The following is a 17,753-nucleotide window of genomic DNA, read 5'->3' as shown; positions in this document are numbered from 1 at the left end:
GCGCCAGGTACAATCACACAGGAACGCAGTTCTTTGAGATCAAGAAGACCAGACCGCTATCTGGGTGAGTAGAGGCCCCAAGGACATTCCTGAAGCATTACCACCCGTGTGTGTGTGTGTGTGTGTGTGTGTGTGTGTGTATGTGTGTATGTGTGTGTGTGTGTGTGTGGGTGTGTGTGTGGGGGTGTGTGTGAGAGGAAAAAGCGTCAAGTCCATTTGTCATCCCGCTTGTTCATGTTTTATTTATTGTTCACTGTTAACGAACAGTTTAAGGGGTTGTTCTCCAGCACAGATGGGGTTTCACAAAAGGGTCTGTCGTTTTTAATAGAAGATATCACACGCCACTTACCGAGCCACGCAGAGAAACACAGCTTTTGTACGAGCAATGACAGTCATTTCAACCCATTTAAAAATATGCATCGATTCTGAGTGATACCTGTGCCTAACTGGTAATTCTTGGCACACCTGGTTTTTAAGAACAAAGGTTTTCTGCTAGCTATCACCATTTGTAGATGAGTGCAGGCCAGAATTGTTTTTTTCTGATGCTATAGCCTCTACCCTCAGTACATTTTTGGCTTATCCAGAGCGACTTACAGTAAGTACAGGGACATTCCACCCGAGGCAAGTAGGGTGAAGTTCCTTGCCCAAGGACACACCATCATTTGACTCAGCGGGGGATCGATCCGGCAACCTTCTGATTACTAGCCCGACTCCCTCACCGCTCAGCCATCTGACTCCCACTCAGTATTCAGAAGAAAGTGGTAACTCACTTCTGCAGGCTTTTCTCACGGTAGCCATGTTTTTTCTGTAACTGACACTAAGTAAGCAGGTCAAGCTTTCATACGTTCGGCCGGCCTCATCTCAGCAGGGGTTTTTTCGAATCAAATCTGGCTTCAATAAAGGAGAATGGGTTTTTCAGAAAGGCTGATCTTATCCCATTGTCTGAGTCTGACTTTCTCTTATCCGCATTTAGCAAAAGGATAAGGACTGTATGAAAACACACCAAATGCTCTTCTTGTAATTGATTTTTGATGCTTTTCTGCTTTTTCTGTTTAGGTTGATGGAGACGGCCAGAGAGATGATTAGGGAATCTCTTCCAATCAAATGCCTTGAAGCTGTTATCCTTGGAATGTATCCTTTTCAAGGCTAGATATTTAAGGAGCTGATAACGCAGACACACACACACATTCTGCCCCGAGGTTATACATATCACCCTGTTGCTAGGAAACTAGAGCTAGGAAGTCCAAAGCTAAGATCTGCTCACCCAATCAAATTGCAAACTTCTAACCTAGCACATCCTGATGTTCATGACTGCATTAGTCTTTTTGCCAATCGGGGACTTTGACACTTATTTTGCCTGACCTCTAAGCTGCCTAACCTCCCAACTGCCTTTTCTACTGATTGTACGTTGTAACTTTGGTTGTGGTTATGTGAAAGACAGGGTTCAGAAGACGGAGTGTACGGTCATGACTGTCTGAGGGAACGAAAGAATGTAACCATGTTGGTGATGAAACCCTGCCAGTGTGTGTTTCAGCTAAACTGCTCTGCTAGTGTGTGTGTGGGTGTGTGTGTGTGTGTGTGTGTGTGTGTGTGTGTGTGTGTGTGTGTGTGTGTGTGTGTGTGTGTGTGTGTGTGTGTGTAAAAAAGGGGATCAAAGGGGCTAAAGTGGTTTGGAATTATGTCCTGACCAAAATGGCAAGCCATTCTAAAGCTGTGTCATCATAGCGTCAGCCAGTCTACACATTTTTGAATTCACATATCTTCCCTCTCCCTGACCTCAGTATTATTAGTACTCATGGGCCTGTCATTTGTGTGTCATTTGTACGCCCGAGTTACAATCCCAAACACTGCCGTTAGACTCCTGTGTTTCTCGGCAGTGTTTCCATGGCAACACGAACCCCTCCAGTCCTTCTGAGTGGGACACACTTACGCTAGCGCTGGCTAGCGCCGCGTCACATGGGACGAACACAGGAAATAGGATCTCTCTCTGAGTCCGTTAATGGACCATTCATTAGACAGAGACAGCGGGGGATGAGAGAGAAGAGAGCGAGTGTGCGTTTGTGTGTAACGGCGTGTCTACACGCGTGTGTGCATGTGTGTTCTCGTGAGTCCCCTTGTCTGTGAGATCATGTTTGTGTGCGTGTGCATGTGTGTGAGCGTCAGGAATGTGTGCGTACTCAGCGCCTCAGTTGCAGCATAGGGGAGGACAGAAGAATCGTTTTTTCTCTTGTTCGCCAACTACCGCTTCTTCTGTGAATAATTACACTCTTAACACTCCACTTACACAGCCACCTGATAGCTTCAACCCACAGCTAGCTTCAACACACACACACACACACACACACACTCATATATCACAAACCAGCCTGTAACTGTCAGAGAACAATCGTGTCCAGGACAGCTGGCTGTCGTTTTTAAGGAGACTAGGTCTTTTGTGAGTCCTTCCTATCTGGGGATACCGCAAACATGCTGGTTAATTAAGGATGTTGAGGTGGGTGTTGTCAGCTGGATAGTTACACACCTCTACCATCCAGCCTGTTGAATTACAATAGGCAGCATTTTAGCTTTCCGGCCAATGGGAATGCTTTGGAGGCGGGCTGTTGAAATGACTGATGGGTTTCTTGTCCATTGACTGCACTCCACTGGGAGGAACCGCATGGCAGATGGTTGCTGGTAGAAGTGCAGACCAAGCCAGCCAGCTGGTCCTAAAATATGGTTCTTCCGTAAAAGAACCACAATCAGCTTATGTTCTCTACATGTATGTGTCAAACAGTCTGCTTCCTTTGGGATGAAACCGCACTAAAGGCCCAATCCAAATAAAAACATACTTTAATAGCCCCTTTTTCACGAACAAACACACAGGGTTCCACTGTTTCCCGCAGATTACACGGAAAACCAACCGACTGAGACAGAGAGCGCTGAGGTTTGAAGGTCTAAAGAGGTTCATTGATGCTCTTTGTAGAACCCTGAAGTCATGTCAGGTGGTCGATTCAGTCACTAGGCCACTGACACACACACACACACACACACACACACACCAGGGAACTCCCCCGTGTGTATCATGAGGGCCCCAGGCTCTGGATAGTCCCAGATCATTGTGCTTACACATTCACTCATCTCCTCCCCTCCTTCCTGTAGACTGTAGTGTGTTCAGGGGAGGGAGGCAGAGAGGGAAGTAGGGGGAGGCCAGTTACATAAGAGTCGCACACAGACAGTAGTGGGAGTGCAGTCCAGGTTTGGAGGGGATGTGAGTACTGATGTTGATTAGATGAAAACATTATTAATTAGATGACGGCTGGCTGGGTAGATGGATATATAGATAGATCTCACTCATGAACTGGGGCATTCGAAATCAATTTAGAGAGACTACACTGGATGTGTTTTGTGTGTGTGTGTGTGTGTGTGTGTGAAGGTGTTCAGGCATCTGTGTGCGGTTCACAGGTTCAGTCTCAAATATCCGCTATCCGATAACAGACAACCTTACTTAGGTCATGAGTTGATGTAAACACAACACAGTGAGTTTTTGAGAAGGGCTATAGTCCCTTACGTCCCTTGCACTGTTTCAGTTTTTTTTATTGTCTCTCTTTTACTGTCTCTCTCTCTTTCTATTTATTTCTGTCTTTCTCACTCTGTCTCTCTTTCTTCCTGCCTCACTCACTTTATAGAATTCAATCACGGGCGCAAAACATTCCTCAGAAACACAGATCACTTGGAAAAAACCGCGCACATCCCACCACCCTCCCACCACCCTTTTCTTCCTTAACCCCCGCGCCTCGCCTCCAGCTACCTGACCAATGGCCTGACCTCCCTGGAGCGTTTCCCCATCAGCTTTAAGACCCAGTTCTCCGGCCACCACTTCCACCACGTGGTCCTGGGCGTCTACTGCAACGGCCGCTACGGCACGCTGGGCATGAGCCGGCGCCAGGACCTGATGGACAAACCCCTGACCTTCCGCACGCTCGGCGAGCTGGTCGCCGACTTTGAGGACTCGTACCTGCGCTACCAGCACACGCTCAAAAAGGTGGGTCGCAGAAGCGTGCCGATTTGTTTTTGAGAAGTTGGAGGGGAAGTTTAGGTTGGGGAAGTCGACGATTACTGCTCTGAGCAAGTGGAGGACCCATTTTCGTGTCAGGGTTCACGTGTATACGGATGCCGGAGGTCTCAATGTTCAGCTTTAGGACGTACTGTAGAAGTTCTGCCGTGTGTCTTGCTCCATCCATGGGTTTTCCATGTTCTAGAGGGTGTGGACCGCTCCACAGACCTACTCGACAGCTGTGGTGCAGGTTGGGTTCAAATCCTGCGCCGATTTACGGTTCAACCGGAAGTGCGGGTTCCTCCAAAGGTTCTTCTGTGTGTTCTAATTCTGTTGCACGTTAACGTGCGTGTGGAATGTTGTGTCCGCAGGTGAAGATAGGTCTGTACGTGCCCCATGACCCTCACGTGTTCCAGCCAATCGAGTGGAAGTACCTGGTATTGAACGCCGGACGCCTGGGGCAGGAGGAGATGAGGAAGGAGCTGGAGAAACACGGGAGAGACATGAGGATGAAGGTCAGACACACACATACAAACATACACACACACACACACATGCACGCACACACGTACACACAAAACACGCACTAACACTCATACATACACACAAAGCAAGGCCAGAGATTCATCCTGCCTGAACCCTCACACAGGAAGCAGCTCATTGAGAGGATGAACAGCTGGAAGCGTGACCAGTAAATTAGTCATAAGGTTGACAGATATATGGGGTGCAGCTTGTGTGAGTCTCTCTGTCTCTCTGTCTCTCTGTCTCTCTGTCTCTCTGTCTCTCTGTCTCTCCGACTCCTCCTTTTTGTATCTCTCTCCCAACAGGCTTTCTTTTTCTGTTACTGCCTCTCATCATACTTTGTCTCTATCTTTGTCTCTCTCTGTCGGTCTCTCTCTCTGTCTCTCTCTGTCGGTCTCTCTCTCTGTCTCTCTCTCTCTCTCTCTCTCTCTCTCTCTCTCTCTCTCTCTCTCTCTCTCTCTCTCTCTCTCTCTCTCTCTCTCTCTCTCGTGAGGCAGCTTGATACCAGCCTTCCTATGTATCAACCTTGCACTATATCAACGAGGAAAGGGCCCTTTTTATAAAAGCATGTCTCTGTTTCGCAAATATAGCAGGGCCTCATATTTTGTGTGGAGAATGTGGACACATACACACACACACACACAGACACACAGTAAGTAAGTAAGTAAGGGGTAATGCTAGCTTCTTCAGTGTGACAGCTGCGAATACATGACCTAGATATCTCACTGTCACACCAGTCTGCAGTGTTAGTGTCCCTTCCCCCACCACTCCCTGCCCTCCGCCTCTATCTCTCCATCTGACTCGTCTCGCCTCACCCCATCTCTCGCCGTCCCCGTCCCCCTCAACCCATCCTCTCCCTCTCTACACATCCCCCTCTTCTGTCCCGCCCCCTCCCTTTCCCTTCCCATCCTATCTCCCACCCTCTCCCTTGTCCTCAATACTCCACGATAGATACGGTTACACTCCCCCCCCCCCCCCCCCCACGCACACACACTCCCCCACAGGAAGCCGAGAGGGGAACCTCCATAACATTCTCCCTGACCGACAGGAAGGCAAGGGTACAGAAGAAAAATACAATTCTATCCTCAGGGAGGACCCTGGGGCTCCACACAGGTGGCCGATGTCATGTTTTGGTAGAGAACTATGCTACAAATTCACGATTTTTCACAGACTCCATCGTCCACGTTGGGGTGCGTCATTTTTCCCGCCCAAAAGTGGGGCAGTCGCACATGATGTTCCCGAAGAAAATGAGTTTGACATTTTGGACCTCAGCCTGCCAACAGACCGAGAGAAATAGGACACCGAGTGTGTCTGCGCGTGTTCCTGCATGTATTCATAGGTTAGGTTTGACCTTGTGTTCCACATGCTTTGTGTGCTGTGGCAGTGCGTTTGAGGAGGGGTGCTACCATGGGTGATGTTGCTGGGTAGCTAGATTGTGTTGTGGGTTTGGAAGTGGGTGAAGCGGTTGGTTTAACTCCTTTTATCTATCGATGTGTGTGTGTGTTTTTCGTATGTCTGTGTGTTCCTATGTGTGTGAGCCTCGAGAGTATGACTCTGTTTTCCGAAATGTGTTTATGTGTGTTCCTACATGTGTGTATGTGTTTGTTTGTGTGAATGTGTATGCGTGTGCAATTGTGTGTATGTATTGGTGTGTGTGTGCGCGCTAGGTCAGGATACGCCTCCCTAATTTCTCTGTTTTTTTACCGGGGGATACCCCAGGACTCCAGAGTATGAGTCAAGAAAGGAATTTCCCTCTCTAAACTGTTAAAAGAAAGATCTCCAAATAGGTTCCTCGAGTCTGAGAAATCCCCTGAAAACCCATTTGTTCTCTGAAGCATTTGTTTCCTGTTACAGACCTTTTCTAAATTATGTATTGGGAAAACAACATACAATAACATATTTAGCTTGTTTTTGCACAACATACTGATGTAGCAGAACGATTCAGATATTTTTCACTGTATTCCAGGAATATTGGAGAATCTGTTAGAACGTTATTGATCCATGAGGTGAAATTACACTATTAAAGCAGCACTTATAGATATATTGAAGAACAAATAATGAATACATTTGTACAATAGAAATTCCCTTACACCTACCTTCAATTGGAACCTTAAATATTTTCATTAATATACTGGATATAAGTCAAATGAAAATAACATTTTCTTAACCCTAACCTAGCTTAATTTAGCTAACTTGGTAATAAAGTACAGAGGGAGAGCTTAGCATCCCCAGAAACACAACATTCAGATAGCTACTACATCACTTCCGTATATTTGGATTTGGATTATTTGTTGACATTGTTTCAGTGATTAGAACCCGCCTCTTGTTACTCCTCAGATCCTAAAGTCGTCCAGCGCCCAATCACCTATCAAGGAGCGGACCAGGGGGAAGTCCCTGTCGCCGCGACGACGCCAGAGCAGCAGCCCCCAGCGACGCCACCTCCACCGCCGAGACAAGTCGTGAGTATCAAGCCCTCTACAGATATTTGAAGGGTCCAAAATTCTACACATGACTGCAGTGCTTGGGATTCCAGAAGGGATGCCTGGCATGTGTGGCGGTGTGTGTATTACCAGTTCAAAATATTTCAAACATTCTAAATCTGGAAGTGCCCCTTTACTACAGTGCATCCAGAAAGTATTCACAGCGCTTCACTTTTTCCACATTTTGTTATGTTACAGCCTTATTCCAAAATAGATTCAATTCATGTATTAATTGGTGATAAGTGGTGTCTAGTTTCCTCCAGACATGATGCTTGGCATTCAGGCCAAATAGTTCAATGTTTGTTTCATCAAACCAGAGTATGTTGTTTCTTATGGTCTGAGAGTCCTTCAGGTGCCTTTTGGAAAACTCCATGCAGGCTGTCATGTGCTTTTTACTGGGGAGTGGCTTCCGTCTGGCCACTCCACCATACAGGCTTGATTGGCTGAGTGCTGCAGAGATGGTTCTGGAAGGTTCTCCTCTCTTCACAAAGCAACGCTGGAGCTCTGTCAGAGTGACCCTCAGGTTCTTGGTCACCTCCCTGACTAAGGCCGTTCTCCCCCCGATCTCTCAGTTTGGCCGGGCGGACAACTCTAGGAAGAGTCCTGGCGGTTCCAAACTTCTTCCATTTATGGATGATAGAGGCCACTGTGCTCATTGGGACCTTCAATGCCGCAGACATGTTTCTGTACCCTTCCCCAGATCTGCCTCGATACAATCCTGTTCTCGGAGGTCTACAGACAATTCCTTGGACTTCATGGCTTGGTTTGTGCTCTGACATGCACTGTAACTGTAAGACCTTATAAAGACAGGTGGGTGCCTTTCCAAATCATGTCCAATCAACAGAATTGACTACAGGTGGACTCCAATCCAGTTGTAGAAACATCTCAAGGATGATCATTAGAAACAGGATGCACCTGAGCTCAGTTTTGATTGTCATGGCAAAGGCTATACTTACAAAGGCTATGAATAGCCCTAGCACTGTGCTGACCAGCTGTCTCTGGTGTTCACCGACATCTTCAATACTTCCCTGGAGACATGCCATGTGCCAGCCTGTGTCAAGTCCTCCACCATCATCCCTGTGCCCAAAAGGCCAAGGCCAACAGGACATAATGACTACAGACCCGTCGCCTTAACCTCTGTGGTAATGAAGTATTTTGAGTGCCTGATGCTGACACACCTCAAATCCATCACAAACCCTCTCCTGGACCCCCTGCAGTTTGCCTACAGAGCCAACAGGTCTGTGGACGACACAGTTAATATGGCCCTCCACTTCACTCTACCGCACCTGGACTCCCCAGCATCCTACGCCAGGATCCTGTTAGTGGACTTCAGCTCTGCCTTCAACACCATCATCCCTGCTCTGCTTCAGGACAAGCTCTCCCAGCTGAACGTGCCCAACTCTACCCGCAGGTGGATCACAGACTTCCTGTCTGACAGGAAGCAGTGCGTTAAGCTGGGAACACAAGTCTCTGACTCCCGGTCCATCAGCACCGGATCACCTCAGGGCTGCGTCCTTTCCCCTCTGCTCTTCTCCCTGTACACCAACAGCTGCACCTCCAGTCATCCGTCCGTCAAACTCTTGCAGTTTGCGGATGACCCTCATTGGGCTCATCTCTGGTGGAGACGAGTCTGATTATAGGTGGGAAGCAGACAACCTGGTGACCTGGTGCAGCCAGAATAACCTAGAGCTCAATGCTCTCAAGACAGTGGAGATGGTTGTGGACTTCAGGAAGAACACAGCCCCACTCACCCCCATCACCCTGTGTGACTCCCCAGTCAGCACTGTGGAGTCCTTCCGCTTCCTGGGCACTATCCTCTCCCAGGACCTCAAGTTGGAACTGAACATTAGCTCCCTCACTAAGAAAGTACAACAGAGCATGTACTTCCTACGGCAGCTGAAGAAATTCAACCTGCCAAAGACAATGATGGTGCACTTCTACACAGCCACCATTGAGTCCATCCTCACCTCCTCCATCACCATATGGTAGCTGCTGCCACTGCCAAGGACAGACTGCAGCGTATCATCCGCACTGCTGAGAAGTACTGCAATCTGCCTTCCCTCGAGGCCCTGCACAACTCGAGGACCCTGAGGCGAGCGAGGAAAATTGTGTCCCACCCTGGACACTCTCTGTTTCAGACACTCCCTTCCGGCAGAAGGCTGTGGTCCATCAGGACCAAAACCAGTCGTCACAAAAACTGCTTCTTCCCATCTGCTGCTGGCTTCTTCAACAAGGCCAGGGGCTTGCATAGACTTTAACTATTGCCACATTTACACACTTATCATATTTGCACTAAGTTACCCTTTTTCTATTTTTGTACTTTTAAATTTGTATATTGTATGTCTTAGCTACTTAACTTTGTATATTTTTATTTCATTCTAAATTCTTACAGCCCCTTAGTATTAGTTAGACTTGTACATCAATATTTAAGATTTATGATCCCTGTATGTTGAATGTATGCACCTTCCTGCCAAAGTAAATTCCTTGTCTGTGGAAACTTTCATGGCGATAAAAACCCCTTTCTGATTCCAAATACTTATGTACATGTGCAAAAATGTTTTTCATAGATTTACAAACATTTCAATTATACTCTTTTCACATTTGCATTATGGGGTTTGTATGTAGTATTTTTAGCGGAAAATTAATTTAATCAATTTGGGAATACAGCTGTAACATAAAAACGTGGAAAAAGTGAAGTGCTGTGAATACTTTCCGGTTGCACTGTAATTCAAAATGGTGTGTGTGTGTGTGTTTAGATAATCAATATAGTCCGTAGACCTTTGCAAAGACAGGAGGATTACCCTATACAGACAGCCAAGCCAACACTATCCATCCTCTAATTGATGGTTCATAAAGAGAGATTTGTTGATATCTGTTTGTTTAATGACTGTTGGAGCCACCCTGCTAACATCATTGATTAGCCAGAAGATAGTTTAACTCAACAGTGGTTTAGGAAGGCATTCAATCTAATGACTCTGGCACGGAAAGGTAGTCCAACAGAAACCTATTCATCTGGAGAGATTTAGAGAGGCTTATTCAGATGGAGCCAACAGGAGTGAGCTGACATTGACATGGCAGTGTGGGTTTTCACTCAATAGATCCAATGCTAGGTGAGTTGAGGGTTGAGGGTGATTAAAGGGCTATGAGTTTTTTCTAGTCTCACAGGTCAGCTAAGATAAATGACATGGATAGCGATGGAGAGACTAGCAATACTTATTTAACTTACTGAGTACTGGCAGACAAAATGTCTAGCAGGGCCAAGCTACAGCTAGACTTAAGCTAAGCATACCAGTTAGCCAGGCTAAGAAGGATAGCCAAGGCTGTGGCTTAGCTTAGCAGGCTCCAGCAGGAGATGAACAGGCTAATTAACCAGGCTAAACAGGATGCTGCTTGCCAAGGTTGCTGCTTAGTTAAACAGGCTACATCTAGCCTTGGAGGGAGCTAAGCTCCAGGCTAAAGCATGGCTGATCCAGAGATTAAAACCTAGACATGTCCCTCCCTTCCTCCAAAGGACCCTAAGCATTTTAAGGCCAAAATCACATTCATAAATGTGTTTCATTTTAAGAAAACAATAACGGAAAGTATTTAAGATATTTCCCTAACCGCTCAGCCATCTGACCCCCCCCATGAGATCATTTCAATGTCGGAATTTGTAACAACCATAAAATCCAGACCATTCAAATCATTTACCTTCTCACATTGTATATTCCTAATATCTGGCTGTACTAGATTGATGTGGAAGTTAAGCTAGCTACTACCTCCAAAAAGTATACAAGCCCCTGAGAGAGAGAGAGAGAGAGAGAGAGAGAGAGAGAGAGAGAGAGAGAGAGAGAGAGAGAGAGAGAGAGAGAGAGAGAGAGAGAGAGAGAGAGAGAGAGAGAGAGAGAGAGAGAGAGAGAGAGAGAGAGAGAGAGAGAGAGAGAGAGAGAGAGAGAGAGAGAGAGAGAGAGAGAGAGAGAGAGAGAGAGAGAGAGAGAGAGAGAGAGAGAGAGAGAGAGAGAGAGAGAGAGAGAGAGAGGGAGGGAGGGAGGGAGGGAGGGAGGGAGGGAGGGAGGGACTACACTGCCAACAGTACAAAAATACCAGACAGCATTTCTTTGTTAAATTTGAATCCCTTGTACCATCGTTCACCACACTGTCTGATGATGAAAAGCTAAAAGTACTCTTAGGGGAGGGACACACAGCCCCCCTATCTGGACGATTTCTAAAAGAGTGCCATGAAATCAGGGAATACCTGAATACAGTGTGACCAGCCTTGAAATTATATTTGTAATATGGGTTGTCCATATCAATGTAGCTATTTACCTAGGTTGTTTTTGTCTTGATTTGTTGTTTTCTGTTCTTGACACTGTTGTCACCACATGTTCCGGACAATACTAACTGTAGTTCCTTATGTTGTTATGAATTGTGTTGTTAATGTATGGTTGTCTGTTGTTGTGCATCTTGCTTTGGCAATACGGTCGTAATGACTGTCATGCTAATAAAGCTGAATTGAGAGAGAGAGAGAGAGAGAGAGAGAGAGAGAGAGAGAGAGAGAGAGAGAGAGAGAGAGAGAGAGAGAGAGAGAGAGAGAGAGAGAGAGAGAGAGAGAGAGAGAGAGAGAGAGAGAGAGAGAGAGAGAGAGAGAGAGAGAGAGAGAGAGAGAGAGAGAGAGAGGGGGGGGAGAGAGAGAGGGAGAGAGAGAGAGAGAGAGAGAGAGAGAGAGAGAGAGAGAGAGAGAGAGAGAGAGAGAGAGAGAGAGAGAGAGACAAAGTATGATGAGAGGCAGTAACAGAAAAAGAAAGCCTGTTGGGAGAGAGATACAAAAACGAGGAGTCGGAGAGACAGAGAGACAGAGAGACTCACACAAGCTGCACCCCATATATCTGACAACCTTATGACTAATTTACTGGTCACGCTTCCAGCTGTTCATCCTCTCAATGAGCTGCTTCCTGTGTGAGGGTTCAGGCAGGATGAATCTCTGGCCTTGCTTTGTGTGTATGAGAGAGAGAGAGAGAGAGAGAGAGAGAGAGAGAGAGAGAGAGAGAGAGAGGGACGGAGGGAGGGAGGAAAAGAGGGAGAGAGAGAGAGAGAGAGAGAATGGTACCGAATAGTAAGGAGATACTGCAGCACACAGGAACTGTGATGCTGAGTCACACAGCATCAAGACAGGGACAGGGAATAGGGGACGGGGGGGTTTGGGACGGATGAATATTGAATGTGTCTCCTGTGTGTCTCCCATTGAAGGAGGGAGAGAGAGTGTGATAGGAAACTGAAAAAAGAGTGCGCTGGAGAGGAGAGGATAGGTAGGAAGGAGGACACACGTCCCACCAGCTCTGGGAGTCCCTAGGCCCCTCTCTCTCTCTGCCCTATGTGATGTCCCCGCTAGACTGCAGTGTCAACAACTCAGACCAGAACACATCTCAGTTGAGCTGATGTGAGTCTCTGCGTGTGCGTGCGTGTGTTTCTGTGTCAGAGTACATTCTCATCAAAGCATCGGGGTATTTTTGGAACGGCTAGACACCATGTTCACTAATCTGACCCAGCTCCTCCTTCACTCGTCTGCTCGGCTGTCCTGTCCTGTCCTGTCGCCCACCCTCTCCTCACCCTTTTGTCGTCTCCTCCAGACCTGCCATGCTGCCCGTGCTTCTTAACATCAGCCTCAGCCTCGTAACATCTCATGTTAATGATTTCAGAGCACACCCACACACACTGACACACACTGACACACACTCACCCCAGACACACGAGACAAAGGGAACTTTAGAGTTTAATTAGCGTGTGTGTGTGAGTGGCTCTGGCACTGTGTGTGTGTGTGTATTCGTTTGGCTCTGAAGAGTGATGGTAGGGTGTAGGTGTCGAAAGCATAGAACTATGCCTCACTAAAAGTACAGATTGCCATCGATCGAAATAGCAGAGCGAGAGAGAGCCGGGATGCTGTCCAGGGTCCTGACTCTCACACACACACACACACACACTCACGCACACACACGTGGGGGGATCAATAGGAAGGGGAGACACAGAGAGTAGGAAATGCACTCTGCGGTAAGGAGATGTGGCAGAGAAAGAGAGGTAGAATGAGCGGGACATGCTGGTGGGGGGGGGGGGGGGGGTGTTGGTGCTGTTTAGGACTTGAAGCCAGGCTTAAAATTGAGCCCAGCTGACAACAGAGGAGACTCACTGTGAGGAGAACTGGTTGGTGTGTGTGAAAGGGTGTGTGTGTGTGAAAGGGTGTGTGTGTGAGGGTGAGAGAATGTCATTGTCGGCTTCGAGCACCACTCTTCGACGCGTGAGCTTCAGGTTTTCGCTGCATGTCAGGGGGAAGATGCTCACTGTGTGTGAGAGAGAGACGGTGTGTGTGTGTGTTTGTGGTTTGACTGAATTGAAGTGCAATGCCTCTGGTTTACATGTGTGTGTGTGAGTGTGCTACGTGTATGGCTTCTCTGAAGTAAAGGACAATGCCTCTTAAAATGTGTGTATGTTTTCACTGAATTGAAGTGCAATGCCTCTGGTTTAAGTGTGTGTGTGTGTGTGTGTGTGTCTATGGCTTCACAGAAGTAAAGTGCCTCTGGCTTAAGTTTGTGTCTAAAATCCCTGCTCTGCAGCTGACATCACTCCTGCAGGATTAATAGATGATGACTGTTTGACGGCTGCTGTCCTGCCTGCTAGCTAGCCACTCTCTTTCTCCCTGTCAGGCCTTGAGAGAAAGTGTGTGTGTGTGTGTGTGTGTGTTGTACAATACAAAAAAGTGTTGCATCATGTCGCCTTCGCAGTCCATGGCCAAGGACAATGTGGATGAGCCTGAAGTGAACCGACACACACACACTTTCTCTCGGGATAGGGAGCAGTTCAAGTTGAACTAGAGAAGAGGACAGTGAGTTCCTTCCTGTTGGAGCTCTGTCTCCATCGCATTGGCGTGTCGCCCAGACTAGGGTCCACACTGTAGTTTGGTCACCGACCCCCCTGTTGGTAGTCAGCTACAATCCTGTCATTTGAGCTCTTCAGTAGAGACAATGATCAAACGTGCAGAGCTTAACAGGCTCTCATGGTTCTCTCTCTTTGTCTCCTCTCCCCTCCATCTCTCTCCCTCTCTCCCGTAGACCTGCAGCCCTGGAACGGAAGCCCGCAGAGCTCAGCACCTTGAACGACGGATACCAGATACGCATCTGAGCCCCCCGTGCCCTTCCTCACCCCTCGCTCGCCCTTCCTCCATCCTCCCAGGCCCCCCTCTCAACCAACCCTCCCTTGCAGCGACTAGAAAGACCTCATCCGGTCTCCAAGCAGTCCAGCTCCAGGACATCCCCCCCCCCAAACATCAGTGTTTTTTTATGTACTTCACCCAACACCCCCCGACCCCTTGAAGAAGCCTTCTATTTAAGAAACCGCATCCATTCTCTGAGGGAAAGGTGGAGAGAGAGAGGGCACGAGAGACGGCGGTCGATACCGCCAGAGGTATTTCAGCCCTCCAGTCTTCTCCTGTCCTGTTTAACATTCTGTCACCTCCGTCGAAGGTGTGTGTGTGTTTCTACGTCTGCGCATGGCCGTGGCTATGCCTCCTTGCGTACCGTGTTACCAACCAATGTTTTTAATCGAGGACTGACACGAGTGACGTGCCGGAATTGCATGACGCCATCATTCCACAGAGGCTCATGTATTTGAAGGTCCGTGTTTTCGAGCAGTGTTTTCTTGATACCTTAGAATGGACGTGCTCGATCCGAGAGCAGGAGGCAGGAGGGCGAGGTCGAGAGACATGGAGGTAAGAGAGGAGTCAAGGGAGAAGTGGAACTGGAACCCTTGGGTGAGAAGATGCCCGAAGAAGGTTCTACAGAGCAGGGTATAGCACAGAGCACCGCAGTCAACCTCATCTTTGGCTTGACTCTCCTTCCAAACTCTGGGCTCCACTAGCCTCACCTGCCCCACAGCGGGATCTTCGAATGATTCATGTTTTGGTGCTTTGGAATATCACCGTTTTCCCCCCCCAAAAAAAGAATGTGATGACGGGTTGAATCAAAGGTGAAGTCCTTCTAAACCTGGGAATACAGATTTGTGTGTGTGTGTGTTTTTCTGAACTTTCTCTAGAGGCCTTTGTGTATCACCCGATAGTTTGGAACAATGAATAATCAAGAAACAATGCAAAACATTGAACTGAATATAACCAGGCATATCAGTTTACCAACGTTCAACATTACAGTGTCGAACTATTTATAATGTTAGTTTTGTTCAAATGGTTCATTGATCAAACCCTTGTAAATCTAACAAGGTGTGAAGTTTGCCAACTAAAAGTATTTTATCCAACTTTTGTAGCTTTTGGATCAACAAAAAGCTATGCACGTTCAACAGAGCATTAATCCATGTCTTCCTTGAACCGACTGTTCCTGGGTTGCAGCATTGTTAGAATTCAGTCTTTCCATCCATTCATCTTTAAGAGTTAAGCCATGTCTTGACCAGCCACTAAGCACAAAACAGTCCGTTTAATGTTTAATACAGGTTTTATTACCTGGTTCAGCGGTTTTGATACCTGTTTTAGAAGCACAATCACCTAATTACATAACCAGGTAGTAAATTAGACAGACACCTGTCAGCCAACTAGCCAGCCAGAGTTACCAGCCAGCCAGTCAGATAATCACCAGTCAATTACAAGACGGTTATATACTTTCAGCCTGGTTAAGTAGACTGACTGTATCAATGAGGGACGGTGGGAGGAAAGACTACTTTGACTACTGTGAATCAGAGAGCAGGGCCTACAAATGAGTTGATATCTCCTTGAACTGTTACGTATTATCAGTGCTTTCATTGGTGCATCTAAACTGTGGATATTGAACCAGTTTGTTACCACGTTGTCATCATCAGTGCTGTCATTATAATCACAATGTTTGTTGGTAAACGGTTACAGTCAAATTCCTTACAATGGCTATAGTTTTTTTTTTCTTACCCATTAGCACCCCTTTTACTGAAAACTACACAATAGGGGTTATTTGAAACCAGCTACTAGTAATATACAAGTAGTTTAAATACTAGTATACTACCCCACTAACTTGCTACCTTCCTGTCACATCATTCTATTATGTCAGTATCCATAGAACCTGAAAAACAGGGTTGTTTGAGCGAAGTGTTCATAAATATTGCTCTGTTCAATATTAACAATCAAGGGAGTTATGAGTGTAAACACCTCATTGTTGATTATTTATCTTTAGCGTGTAACAATGTTTTCTCTGGAGTCATTTATCTTAACCCATCCTGTTTCCAAGTGTGCTTCTGGCCATATTCAGAGTTGTGTAAAAGTGCCGAAAATGAAAGTAATCGAAACGATATGCGAAAAAATGAACCAATAGATTATATGCTATCAAAGTTTAATGCAAACAAGTGATTGGCTATGATATTGTACAAGATCTGATGTAATTCTTCCAAATTTGGCCCAGAAAATAATTCTAGGCCTAAAGCCAATATAGACTGAATTGATTATTGATCACAGCTATCAAAGTGTCTGTCTGATTGAATGGCTATATAAGGTATAAAGGATTATCCAGACTTGCATGGAATGTTTTCTACAGTTCTAGTAGAATGACTGGAGATGCTACCAGGGCCTGTTGCAGCTAACACATGACTGTCACTTGGCACAGTCAGTCCAAACAGAACAATAGCCTATCTATTTAAGACACTTAAACATATCGTTAGCCTTCTTAAAAAAAAAAAAAAAAAAAAAAAATCGAATCTCAACTGAAAAGATTGTGGCAAAAAATATAGCATAACCAGCGTTTGAATATCTATGCCTCGGTTTAGGGAAAATTCCTAATGACGGTGTAAATGCGATTTTCCAAATGGCCTATGCTCGTCCGTAGTACTTTGGGTACTTATGCGGTCAGAAGACGATCAAGAGAACAAATGTTTCCTAACTCCTTCTGAGTAAACTCTCAGCATCTACACAAAAAAATATGCTGTACCCCCAGCACCCTGTGCATACAAGTTCATAAAACACTGTGGTGAGAACAACGCTTAATCAGTTCAATTGCCTTTGTGAGGTAAATCCAAGATAAATCCGAGGTCTCGTCGTTTTGTTGGGTGGTGCACAATTCGCAAAGACTATTAAGTGCCTAACGCATAATTTAAACTCTGAATATGGCCCCTTCAAAAGGACTTTTTCACTTATGAGAATAGAATGTCTGTCAGTAGAACTAAGAGTTGTTTCAGTATTCCTCATTATCTTTGATCCAAGAGTGTTCAAACTTGACGTTATGGATGATGTGGGGCTGTGACCACTAAGGGTTCCAGTAGTATGATGTTGACATCTGCTTCTTGACTACACGCGCCTACCCCAAAGCCACTCCTCTGTACTGGAGAATGGAACCCGCAAACTTAGTGCTGGAAGCACCAAACAACCAACAAGCCATCATACTAGAGTAAAGACTGAGGGGAGCAGGAGGCCCAATGGCCGACTCACTAGATCACAAAGAAACAATCCATACTTAAGTCCTGTCAGAATTACCAGACAGCGACATGACAGTGACATGCCTTGCGAATACCTCTCTGGTTTTCTACCTGACAACAGTGATTATTATTTGTGTGATTTGTGTTGTTATTATTATTCTTTTTTTTGTATTAAGCTTTGATTCCAATAAACACTTGAGGAAGATGAAACCCTCTTGAACAGAATCTCCCACTGGTACCATTACATGTCGACAGTGGGTCAGATGAACTGTAGCATGTGTTGTTGTTATAATTAAAATGATATATGTTTTTAA

The 17,753-nt window shown here is 46.2% G+C and overlaps 1 protein-coding gene across 1 annotated transcript in view; it reads left to right on the top strand.

Moving 5' to 3' along the window:
• vash2 (vasohibin 2) overlaps positions 1–17,753 on the top strand; it is a 24,357-nt gene extending 6,604 nt beyond the window's left edge. Inside the window, exons 4-9 of the mRNA XM_084699432.1 lie at positions 8–64; positions 1,057–1,131; positions 3,784–4,021; positions 4,405–4,548; positions 6,893–7,014; positions 14,115–17,753. Of these exons, the coding sequence (XP_084555558.1) occupies positions 8–64; positions 1,057–1,131; positions 3,784–4,021; positions 4,405–4,548; positions 6,893–7,014; positions 14,115–14,184 (706 nt within the window). The 3' untranslated portion in view covers positions 14,185–17,753. The remainder of the gene's footprint in view (positions 1–7; positions 65–1,056; positions 1,132–3,783; positions 4,022–4,404; positions 4,549–6,892; positions 7,015–14,114) is intronic.

The sequence above is a fragment of the Hypomesus nipponensis genome, chromosome 6, assembly GCF_054491055.1.
Source record: "Hypomesus nipponensis isolate SF chromosome 6, ASM5449105v1, whole genome shotgun sequence".
In the NCBI taxonomy this organism is placed as follows: Eukaryota; Metazoa; Chordata; class Actinopteri; order Osmeriformes; family Osmeridae; genus Hypomesus; species Hypomesus nipponensis.
Note: the sequence above shows the minus strand (reverse complement) of the source record. Positions and strands in the feature narration are given on the sequence as shown.